Below are 12,425 nucleotides of genomic sequence, written 5' to 3'. Positions count from 1 at the left end.
GGTTAGCCTAATGAGCAAATCTGAAACTTATACTTAGCAAATCAGAGATCTTTGTGATCAACTGCATCTTTATTGATTACTACCGAAGTATTGACCATGCATAAAGTTTCTAAGACCAGAAAAGACACATCGCAATGCCAAAATTGCTAGGTAAGATATCAGAAAACATATGTTACAATTACAGAATTACTAAGATGTTATAAGAAAACAAACATTGCAATTACTGCATTACTATGACTTGACTATTTTAGTAACATTTTACAAAGTTAATATGATGATACCAGAAAACACGTCGCAATTATGGCGTTGCTAAGTTAGTAAGATGACAACATGAAACATGTCGCAATTCAGTAGTTGCTATGTTAGTCAAATGATAGCAGAAAACACACATTACAGTGCTGTAGTATGATACCAGAAAAGTCACATCGCAATTCCGAAAGTGCTAAGTTAATAAGATGATACCAGAAAAGTCACTTCACAGTACCGGAATTGCCAGGTTAGTAAGATGATACCAGAAATGTCACGTCGCGGTTCCGGGATTGCTAAGTTAGTGAGATGATAACAGAAAAGCCACATAACAATTCCTATAGTGCTAAGTTAGTAAGATGATACCAGAAACCACACATCACGATTCCGGAAACGCTAAGTTAGTAAGATGATACCAGAAACGTCACATAGGAGTACCTGAAATGCTAAGTTAGTAAGATGATACCAGAAAAGTCACATAACAATTACTAATCTGCTAAGTTAGTAATATGATACCAGAAAAGTCACATCGCAATTCCGAAAGTGCTAAGTTAATAAGATGATACCAGAAAAGTCACTTCACAGTACCGGAATTGCTAGGTTAGTAAGATGATATCAGAAATGTCACGTCGCGGGTCCGGGATAGCTAACTTAGTGAGATGATAACAGAAAAGCCACATAACAATTCCTATAGTGCTAAGTTAGTAAGATGATACCAGAAACCACACATCACGATTCCGGAAACGCTAAGTTAGTAAGATGATACCAGAAACGTCACATAGCAGTACCTGAATTGCTAAGTTAGTAAGATGATACCAGAAAAGTCACATCGCAATTCCGAAAGTGCTAAGTTAATAAGATGATACCAGAAAAGTCACTTCACAGTACCGGAATTGCCAGGTTAGTAAGATGATACCAGAAATGTCACGTCGCGGTTCCGGGATTGCTAAGTTAGTGAGATGATAACAGAAAAGCCACATAACAATTCCTATAGTGCTAAGTTAGTAAGATGATACCAGAAACCACACATCACGATTCCGGAAACGCTAAGTTAGTAAGATGATACCAGAAACGTCACATAGCAGTACCTGAAATGCTACGTTAGTAAGATGATACCAGAAAAGTCACATAACAATTACTAATCTGCTAAGTTAGTAATATGATACCAGAAAAGTCACATCGCGATTCCGAAAGTGCTAAGTTAATAAGATGATACCAGAAAAGTCACTTCACAGTACCGGAATTGCTAGGTTAGTAAGATGATATCAGAAATGTCACGTCGCGGGTCCGGGATTGCTAAGTTAGTGAGATGATAACAGAAAAGCCACATAACAATTCCTATAGTGCTAAGTTAGTAAGATGATACCAGAAACCACACATCACGATTCCGGAAACGCTAAGTTAGTAAGATGATACCAGAAACGTCACATAGCAGTACCTGAATTGCTAAGTTAGTAAGATGATACCAGAAAAGACACATAACAATTCCCAATCTGCTAGGTTAGTAAGATGATACCAGAAAACACGTCGCATTTCCGGGTTTGCTAACTTAGTAAGACGATAGCAGAAAACACATGTCACAATTCCGAAGTTGCTAAGTTAGTCAAACCGGAAAACGCACGTTTCCGGAAATATCACTAACAAAGTTGGTTTTGTAATATTAAAAACATTGTAGAAATTTTTTGGTCAGGTCGGCACTGATGATGCTGCACGTGCTTCATCAGGCATCCGTCTAGTATGTCTCCACCGAGTTTCAGACCTGCAGCTCGTACGGCTGGGCCGTTACGGCCCCTCATGTTCGTTTACGGCCTACTCTCTCATATGTCCCCATTGACTTGCATTGCCCAACTTAGCAAATTCTACAGCCCACTATAGCTCTTTGGTAAGTGCTGCGTTCATGAGGCTTGGCACACTTATTAATACGTATAACTAGTTTGTGCAGGCCGAATTTCAGACCTCTAGCTCGTACGGCTCAGCCGTGACGCCCCCACATGTTAGTTTGAGGCCTAGTCAAAAAAGTGCAGCCACTAATGATAAAATATGCCTTGGTTTTAAATTAAGGAGGCATAATTTTAATGGACATGTATAGATTACATTTAGGAGCAGACTGTCTAGTATCAGGAGCACTTTTAATCATTTTCTTAGGTCACTGCTACCTGAAGTTATGGCCTGTCTAATGAGAGGTATGGTGTCTACATTAACTTAACATTGCCGACAATAGCAAATTAAAGAGGTCACTGTAGGCCTTTCGTAAGGGTCACATTCATAAAACTTGGCAGACTTGATCCAGAGCTGATCTACTTTATGCATGCCAAAGGTCAGATGTGTAGGTCATACGGTTCGGCCGTGACGCCCCCTAATGTTGGTTTGAGGCCTTACGTTAGTAAGGTGATAACAGAAACCACATATCACAATTACAGAATTGCTAAGTTAGGCATAATTTTGATGGACATCTATTTGGAGGATTGTACAGTATGCTGTCCAGTTTCAGAAACATTGTTAGTTTGAGGCCTTACGTTAGTAAGATGATACCAGAAACCACACATGATGATTCTGGAATTGCTACGTTCATAGCAATACCTGAAAGACACATAGCAATAAGTGGATTGCTATGTTAGTAAGATGATAACAGAAAAGTCACATCGCAATTCCTGAAGTGCTAAGTTAGTAAGATGATAACAGAAAAGTCACGTCACAGTACCGGAATTGCTAGATTAGTAAGATGATAACAGAAATGTCACGTCGCAGTTCCGGGATTGCTAAGTTAGTAAGATGATACCAGAAAACATGTAATTGCAGTATTGGTAAGTTAGTCTAACTAGAAGTAGTCTAACTACAAGAAAACACACATTACTATTCTGAAATTGAAGGTTAGTCAAATGACAACTTTACCACGAATTAATGCACAAAACCTTTTATTTGAACATTGTGGCAGAAAAACAAATGATACAATTTAAATTGCACGTAAACTAAAATCAAAACCTTAATTGAAAAACTAAATATTTTTTAAAAATTAAAACAGCCACAAACTTTTCAAAATTAAAAGACAAGATTAAAACTAGATAGGCTGATATCTGCTGCTTTTCAAAAACAATCTATTTCAAAAAATTAAACAGCCACTGAAACTAAACATATTTCAAAAAATTTAAACAGCCACAAACTTTTCCAAATTGACATCTGCAGCTTTACAAAGTTCAAAAACATTGAACAATTAAAAAAGTTTCTTTCAAAAATAAACAGCAACTGAAGCGTCCAAATTTTAAATCAAAAATCTGACAAAACATGGCCTGACCTTAGCTGTTTTACACACCATCTTCCCTGAAACAAAAAGTGAAAGGTGGGTTATCAGAAAGGACAACCATAACAGTAACAGAATACTTGTTGGGCTAATTGTGAAGTGCATTACCTTTGCAACAGTCGTATCAGGCTTCTTAGGTTGTACACGGTCATCTCCATTGATTTGCAGAATGACAGCAAGTCTGGACAATTGAGGAGCACTTTATTCATCTGAAAAGACAATATTCTGTTTGGTTACTGTTCATGATCATTGAAAAGATTATACTTACAATTATACTTACAATGTCTGTTGTTATTGTCGTGCTCCAATACTCCTTGTATTTGGTGCGCACCATTTGTTTTAGCTCCTGCGGATACACCAGTTTTCTTCTGTAGATAAGTCTCTGAAATATTACAACAGACAACATGTCTTTCATGACATACATGTGTGTATGCAAAACATTTAAAAATTTATCGAGTGCCTCACCTGTCCTGTGATGTGCTCCACCTGCTTTGGAAGTGGACTCGGACACTGTCACAAGAAACAACAGGTAAGATAACAGAAAACACGTCACAATTCCAAGATTGCTAAGTTCGTAAGATGATACCAGAAAACACATGTCACAAATCCGGCATTGCTAGGTTAGTCCAATGAAACCAGAAAACATTTCGCAATTCCAGCGTTGCTAAATTATTGTAATGATATCGGAAAACATGTTGCAATTGCAAATCTGCTTTTTCCATTGCTAATAAAAAGTATTGTGAGACTTACTTCAGGGTTATCATCCTCTTCATCCTCCTCCTCCTGATCATCTTTATCACCCTGCTTTTCGTTCACCTCCACTTCCTTATTAACCACGGGGCAAATAGCTGGTGACGAAACATATATCTTATTAACATCATTAGCATCTTTACCATCTTTCCACCAACTAACCTATAACTGATATTTACTTTGATCTTCCTCATCAGAAGTCAAGTCATCTGCCAAAATTTGATGAGGCATGTGAAAGCTGCACTCTCCGCTATATGACTGCCCTGGTGTGGGTTTGGTTTGGGATGACATGCTTGTCATCTCTTCATCGGAGGAGCTGAAGACCATCCGGCGTCTATAAGTCAACGGTGTGCTGCTGGCCTGTGGCTGCAGCTGCCCCTTCACCCTCTGTCCCCCCCCCTTTCCAATACCCAGTGCGTCATTAACTAATGCCCGACCCCGCTGGAGTTCATGGAATTCCGGCTCCGCCACATAGAAGCGATCTGCCGTTTCAGTACTGTGGCACATGATCCGTGCCACAAGTCGGCGCTGTTCCTCAGACAAGCTTTTGTGAATCTGTGAAAAAGATGGATAAACAGATAAGATTATAGCTAGTCTTAGTCATACACTAAGGACAGTACTTCGGCTTTAAATTCAGACTCACAAGTCAACACAGTGAAGCGGATCACTGAAACAGAATATCCGGCATTGCTAAGTTACCAGATGATACCAGAAACATCACATATCAATACCTGTATCACTAGGTTAGTAAGATGATACCAGAAAACACACATCACATGCCCGGCATTGCTAAGTTAGTGAAATGATACCAGAAAACACACGTCTCAAACCCGGCATTGCTAGGTTAGTCAGATACCAGAAAACACGTCACAAATCCGGCATTGCTAGGTTAGTCAGATAGCAGAAAACACACGTAAATTCATACTCACACAAGTCGACACAGTTGAGCGGATCGCTGAAACAGAATATGGGCGGGGCATCCCACAACTGGTAGTAGTCTCCATCACTGTCTCAGACAGCTTATTAAGCGGCTGTCCAGATGATGAGAAGAAAAATGTTTCTGGGTTGTAGCAGTACCCTGGTAGCTGAGGCCTAATTTTAATGAAGGCCTCAAGCCATGAGTACTCCCTGTTATTAAGTGCAATATTAGCCCGCCCAAATGAGCCGGAGGTCTTGTGGCTGGAGACCTTTGAGAATGGCACAATGTGTTACTCAGCAGGTGGAAAACAGCAGGTTAATGTAGTCAAAACAAACATGACTTCAATGAAGTTGTTAAACAATTTAAAAGTTTAATTTCACTAAATTTCTGTTTATATAGTGCCTTTCACAACTTAGCTGTCCCAAGGCACTTTACATTGGTGTGTCACAATCCTAAGATGAATACACTATCAATGAATTCTTGGGTACTCACGTGGATCACATATTGATCATCCATGACCTGACACTCCTGGACCTCAATCATTGTCAGGTTTATGAGGACACTCACCCGGTGCCCGGTGCAGGCAAATATGTACATGGCCAATGCGCCTATGGCCTGGTTTTTTCTACTAATATTTGTGGGGTCTTGAGAGAGGTCATCTGTGACCAAAACAGCAAGGTGTTTGCAAGACAATAGCGAGCATCCTTTTACATTACATGAACTAAAATATCTAAAAAAAAATCCAGAAATGACTGATTAGTGGTCATTGTCAACACATCACAGCACACAATGCACAACAAAATGTATCTTCTGCATTTAACCAATATGTGACATCATGACATAGCAGGGATCAGCTAATTCAGTAAATGCAGCCCACTTACCAAGATAATCAGGAATTCGGCTCCGTAGCTCTGTGATGAGCTCACACAGGCGTTCCTTCAAAGGCATCCTCTTTTTTTTTTGATCCTTCACATGCTGCCGGTGCCCTACAATTTTTTTGGATAAGGCAATTCTCTGCAATTTTAAGTTCCTTAGAATGCCTTGTAAGATAGCTTGCCCAAGGCGGACAGATTTTAGCCGTCTGTCAATCAAAAACTGCAAAAATTTGCAAACTGCGGGAAGATAATTTTTACAGGTTGTCACCTGAAATTTCTCTGCCAAACGTTTAAACCAATTATTTATCTTGCTTGGGTCATTTAAATGTTTAAGATGAGCAGCTGCTTGCTCGGTTGTAGAGCCCCACATAAAATTAACAAAGCCCTTCACATATCCAATTTCCTGCTTCACATTTTGTTTTTTTCTTTGTCTCGCCGACATGAAATAGGCTCTCCTTGTATTCTGGCAGTACTACATCTGGAAGAAAGGAACAAAATTAACCTTCTCTAGTGCAGCTATTTAAAATGTGAATAGCAATCTTCAAGTGACAGGTAAAACAAACTGTAACCCTAAAAAAAACTTACCTCACCCTAACCCTAACTGAAATACACAAGAAAGATATTCAGCATCGCCGACAATGCCGTCAACTGCAGAAGGTTAAAATTTGAATTAGAATTTAGTGATCAGTGGTCATTGTCAACACACCACAGCAAAGTGCACAACAACGAAATGTGTCCTCTGCATTTAACCCATACGTGACTTTCGTGACATAGCAGGGGGCAGCTAATACAGCGCCCGGAGAGCAGTGCTTGAGGACGGTACCTTGCTCAGGGTACCTCAGTGGTGACTTGTTGGTGGGGGATTTGAACCTGCAATCTTTCGATTACAAGTGCGCTTCCCTAACCATCAAGCCACCACTGCAAAATGACTGCATAAAATGACTTACCTGCGAGTAAAAGTGTTTTTCTTGCTTCCCTGTTGCCTGGTGTTTCCGGATGCTGTCCCTCACACTCTTCGATTCGGCATTCAAGCTTGTTAATGTGACGCTTCAATTGTTCCATTTCACCATCCTTATCTTTTATTGTCTCTCTATAATTTTGAACTGCTGTTCTTGCAGAGGTACATTTTGTCCGATGAATGAGGAGTTTAAGCTCTTCCCCACTCTTATTGTGCATTAGTCGGAGGTGCTTGTCTAGCCGTTTTAATTTTGTTGCAGCACAATCAGGGATTGGGCAGTCTAATGGACCAGAAAAGCGGCCCGTCTTAGAAGAAACGAGGAGCTTTCGCTCCTAGCTGCTGTTCACATTATGTATGTCACGCAAATGTACCGTAACATTGACATAAGAAACGTGACATATCGGGCATGCCTGCTTTCTGCGAGCCATGTTGTGTCCTTTGGAAAAATAAAAATGCAATTAGATAGAATTAAAATTTTGAGATCAGTGGTCATTGTTAACACACCATAGCAAAGCACACAGTGCACAACAACAAAATGTGTTCTCTGCATTTAACCCATATGTGACTTTCGTGACATAGCAAGGGGCAGCTAAGTCAGCGCCTGGGGAGCAGTGCTTGGGGACGGTACCTTGCTCAGAGTACCTCAGTGGTGACTTGGTGGGGGATTTGAACCTGGAATCTTTCGATTACAAGTGCGCTTCCCTAACCATCAAGCCACCACTGCCCATAGACAAATAGATAGATAGAGACTTATCCTAAAGTACTATAAATACACACATGCAATTTATGTGTTTAATATTATATATGTATATCTTGTACTTAATTTTTTTTTATATATAGATTCACAAGCACTACTGCTTGTGAAGCTAGCACACAAGAATTTCACTCATATGTACTGTACCAGTAACATGATGTGACAATAAAGATTTGAACTTTGAACAATGAAACCAGAAAGCACACATCACAGTTACAAAATTGGTAAGTTAGTCGAATAAAACCAGAAAGCACACATCACAATTCCAAAATTGCTAATTCAGTCAAATATCAGAAAACAGATGTCGCAATTCCAAAACTGTTAGGTTAGTCTAATGAAACCATACATGGCACACAATTAAACCTAAACAATTAACCCTATGTAGTGAACCAGGGGCCCCTTGCATGGGGGGGCATTTCTTCCCTCTTTGGAATAATTACCTTATAACTTCAGATATAAAAGTCACAGACACATGCCTGATACCTAAAATCAAAGTTGACCCCTTTACAATTGATTGTAGGAAGTTCAATAACGAAATGAATAACCTGTGTATAATTTATGGACATGTGAATATAACAAAAACAGCTGGAAAAATACAAAATCTGTCTTTGTGTCTTGGATTTTTGTAAATATTTCAAAAACTACATGATGGAATAGGTCCAATTTTAAAAATCTGGTTCCCAAACTTGTTTTCTACATGTGTGCCCAATTTCATATCATTTGATGCAGCCGAACAGGTTTTACGGAGGAAAGAGCAAATGGTGCAACTGGGAGCCTTTCCTATACAAAACCTAACCTAAACTAATCTGAAACCTATCCAAAATGGCAATAGTGTAACTAGCAGTGTTTTTTGTGGTAGCAACTTTCTTTCTAAATGCATTACCACTTATAGGTCATAAGTAACAGTTTGTCACACATCATCACCACACATTTGTAGGAAAATCTATATTTTATTCACACGACTTGTGCCAAACCTATCCAAAACCTATCCAAACTGGCCACAGTGTAACTAGCAGTGTTTTTTGGGGTAGCGTCTTTCTTTCGAAATGCATTACCACTTATGGGTCATAAGTAACATTTTGTCACACAACATCACCACACATTTGTAGGAAAATCTATATTTTATTCACACGACTTGTGCCAAACCTATCCAAAACCTATCCAAAATGGCCGCAGTGTAACTAGCAGTGTTTTGGGATAGCGTCTTTCTTTCTAAATGCATTACCACTTATGGGTCATAAGAAACATTTTGTTTCTAACCATAACCCTGCATAACTGTGCCCAAACAAAGCGCGACAAGTGCCCCGCATAACTGTGCCCAAACAAAGCCCGACAAGTGCCCCGCATAACTGTGCCCAAACAAAGCCCGACAAGTGCCCCGCATAACTTTGCCCAAACAAAGCCGACAAGTACCGTACATAATGTTGCCCAAACAAAGCCGACAAGTGCCCCGCATAACTTTGCCCAAACAAAGCCCCGCGTAATTTTGCCCAAGTGAAAGCCAAAAGCGCTGCATTACTTTGCACACTTCAAAGCTTGACAAAGGCGATGCGGAACTTTTCCCAATGTACCACAATACAAGTGTTACCAAAGCAAATGTTAATTGTAATTTGCTGACTCACGGAATTATAAAAATCTATAGAATAAAAGAGTAAAATGTAAACTGTAAATAAATGTACTTATGTCGAGCGTTGCATCCTCTCCGCGCAAAAAAACGTCCTCCTCCATCGAATCAATGGATAAAAGTGACACTTTCTTCCCCCGAACCACTCTTCAAAATCATCTTCTGTGCTTTCTCAACAGTGAAAGTCATCCGAGCCATTTTTCTTCAGTCAAAAAAGTTGTTGTCCGAAAATAACTGGGTAAACTCACGGAGACTACGTGCGCAATGCGTACTCGAGACACTCCCACAAATACTGCACCTGCAGAGAATAAGTTGCGCATTCATGTCCCCAGCGCGAAAAACAATGCCCAATCAGCACATTTTGCAAACCTTAGACACACCTCTATTGGATGAAGCAAATGACACTGTAATTTGATGTTCATGTAAAAAGTTTAGTATGGCGAAACATAACCATGGGCAAAGGTTCAGTGCGTAAAAAATAATGTGCTAGCAGGGAAGCAGAGCATATATCTGAAAAAATACTTGACAATGAAGGATTACAGTGATTGATTTATGTACATAAGAGATCAAGCTTTCAAACGAGGATAACTTTGTCATTTTATCCATTGGTTTTCTTCTAAAACTCTGAAGATAAAAAACATTGCACGAATGTACAGAATGCCGACTGACATTTTTCCACGATGAGTGAGCAAGCTATTTGAGAGCATTACAGTCATATTTATGGAAAAATGCGTGTTTTATCTTAATACTGTGACGGTTTATGAATTATTGGCCGTGAAAGAAATAGTTTGAAGTGCTTAGTTTTCATTTTATTAACACTTATATTTTACTTCCTGACACTCGACCAGTTTAAAGATGGCTACCATGGTCATTTTATTTTTACTTGTTACAAAAAATCCATGGCACAAAAATTGCGCAACTTTCTACAGATATTATCTGAAAAGTTTTTTGTAGTGTAACAAGCCGTTTTTGGTTGATTTGATACATTTGTTTCTTTTATTGAACGTCATTTTTTTTTGTTATTGAAAATTTGGACTTATGTTCTTATGTTCTTATGTATATGCGTCCGAACCACTAGGCGGCGACAGTGAAAGAGTTAAGAACTGCACCATCATGCACACTATACATAAACCACAGTTGGAAAACAAGTCAAAAGACTAAAGTTAGAGACTAAGTGTACAGTCTTACATTTAGAAAAGATAAAACTAATTTTTTTCTAAAAAAAATTATATATACACTCACCTAAAGGATTATTAGGAACACCATACTAATACGGTGTTTGACCCCCTTTCACCTTCAGAACTGCCTTAATTCTACGTGGCATTGATTCAACAACATCCAGGGCACGAAGCTCCCGTTCCACCACATCCAAAAGATGCTCTATTGGGTTGAGATCTGGTGACTGTGGGGGCCATTTTAGTACAGTGAACTCATTGTCATGTTCAAGAAACCAATTTGAAATGATTTGAGCTTTGTGACATGGTGCATTATCCTGCTGGAAGTAGCCATCAGAGGATGGGTACATGGTGGTCATAAAGGGATGGACATGGTCAGAAACAATGCTCAGGTAGGCCGTGGCATTTAAACGATGCCCAATTGGCACTAAGGGGCCTAAAGTGTGCCAAGAAAACATCCCCCACACCATTACACCACCACCACCAGCCTGCACAGTGATAACAAGGCATGATGGATTCTCATTCTGTTTATGCCAAATTCTGACTCTACCATTTGAATGTCTCAACAGAAATCGAGACTCATCAGACCAGGCAACATTTTTCCAGTCTTCAACTGTCCAATTTTGATGAGCTTGTGCAAATTGTAGCCTCTTTTTCCTATTTGTAGTGGAGATGAGTGGTACCCGGTGGGGTCTACTGCTGTTGTAGCCCATCCGCCTCAAGGTTGTGCGTGTTGTGGCTTCACAAATGCTTTGCTGCATACCTCGGTTGTAACGAGTGGTTATTTCAGCCAAAGTTGCTCTTCTATCAGCTTGAATCAGTCGGCCCATTCTCCTCTGACCTCTAGCATCAACAAGGCATTTTCCCCCACAGGACTGCCGCATACCGGATGTTTTTCCCTTTGTGTGGCAGAATAGCTATTTTGGGCGCTGTGCCTTTAAATTTGCGGGGCGATTATTGGTTTCCAAGGTAGCACCCTATAAAAGTGGCAGTGGTTGGCTGGGAATCTAACGCTGGCAAGGTGTTCTTTTGGTTACCTGACTTCGCTGTTTAAAGGTATGCAGCGGGCTGTTTCGCGTTTGTCCTTGTAAGTCACCCTCGCGGCTGTTTAAATGTATGGTTTATTTTATAGATCTGAATACGATGGATTCCTTGGAAGCTACTGCTTGGTAGGTGGCGGTGGGTATGTTGCTCCATTCTGTTTCGGCTAACTTAATTCAAACTGTTATGCCTGGGTGCACGTTGCTGGGGGTAAACGGTGGTGCTGGCGACTAACGGGCTTATTTTGCAAATTCGCTGGTAAGTTTGATCGGGCAGTGATTTATTTGTATTAAATAACTTGTTGTGCCTGACGTGATCTTTTGCAGGCAATGCGGAGGGAGTTTATCCAGCCAGTTGGGAAGATCATGACGTGCCATTAAGTGCTGCTGTTTTGCCTGCTCTATTACAGCTGTGGTCTGGATTGCCTGCCCTCCAGTTGCTGCTGCTGCTTTGCCTCTTTAGTTATATTGTAAATGTGGATTATAATTCTGTTTTAACTGGTTCTTCCAGGTTTACCTGTTTAGAGCTAGGGTTTTTTTTTTAGTTTTGTGTGTTTTTTTTAAAGACTGTTCTGGGTTGATACGCCACTTGGGAGGAAGGGAGCTTTGGTGTGGTGTGTGTGTGTGTGTGTGGCAGCAGGGCCCTGGTGTGTGTGCATGGGGGTGTAGTGCTTTTGTTTTAGGATGCCTGACTGCTTTACCTCCTGTCCCGTGTGCACCAGCCCAGAGGTTGTACTCTGTATTGTGGACAGTGTTTTATTGTGTTAATAAAAGATTGTAAGTGGA

At 40.1% G+C, this 12,425-nt stretch overlaps 1 protein-coding gene and 1 long non-coding RNA gene across 2 annotated transcripts; one reads left to right on the top strand and one right to left on the bottom strand.

Moving 5' to 3' along the window:
- Positions 1–3,198: 3,198 nt before the first annotated feature.
- On the bottom strand, positions 3,199–5,450 carry LOC111842579 (uncharacterized). Its single transcript, XM_023809316.2, has 7 exons — positions 5,224–5,450; positions 4,474–4,849; positions 4,295–4,392; positions 4,010–4,054; positions 3,825–3,926; positions 3,653–3,753; positions 3,199–3,564 (listed from the first exon to the last, which is right to left on the bottom strand). The coding sequence occupies exons 1-7, from the start codon at positions 5,296–5,298 to the stop codon at positions 3,549–3,551; spliced, it is 813 nt and encodes a 270-aa protein (XP_023665084.1). The 5' UTR covers positions 5,299–5,450; the 3' UTR covers positions 3,199–3,548.
- A 6,104-nt stretch (positions 5,451–11,554) lies between these two features.
- LOC111850822 (uncharacterized) lies at positions 11,555–12,425 on the top strand. Its single transcript, XR_011989358.1, has 2 exons — positions 11,555–11,655; positions 11,732–12,425. It is a non-coding gene; the product is annotated as an uncharacterized lncRNA (long non-coding RNA).

This window comes from Paramormyrops kingsleyae, chromosome 2 (assembly GCF_048594095.1).
Source record: "Paramormyrops kingsleyae isolate MSU_618 chromosome 2, PKINGS_0.4, whole genome shotgun sequence".
Taxonomy (NCBI): domain Eukaryota; kingdom Metazoa; phylum Chordata; class Actinopteri; order Osteoglossiformes; family Mormyridae; genus Paramormyrops; species Paramormyrops kingsleyae.
The sequence above is the reverse complement of the archived record's forward strand: the minus strand, read 5'-3'. Positions and strand labels throughout refer to the sequence as shown.

Coding starts and splice junctions, on each gene's coding strand:
- LOC111842579 (XM_023809316.2), bottom strand. CDS start 5,298: ATGGAGACTACTACCAGTTGTGGGATGCCCCGCCCATATTCTGTTTCA. Junction 4,055..4,294: donor AAGAGGATGATAACCCTGAA/GTAAGTCTCACA, acceptor TTCTTGTGACAG/TGTCCGAGTCCACTTCCAAA. Junction 3,754..3,824: donor CGACAATAACAACAGACATT/GTAAGTATAATT, acceptor TTGTCTTTTCAG/ATGAATAAAGTGCTCCTCAA.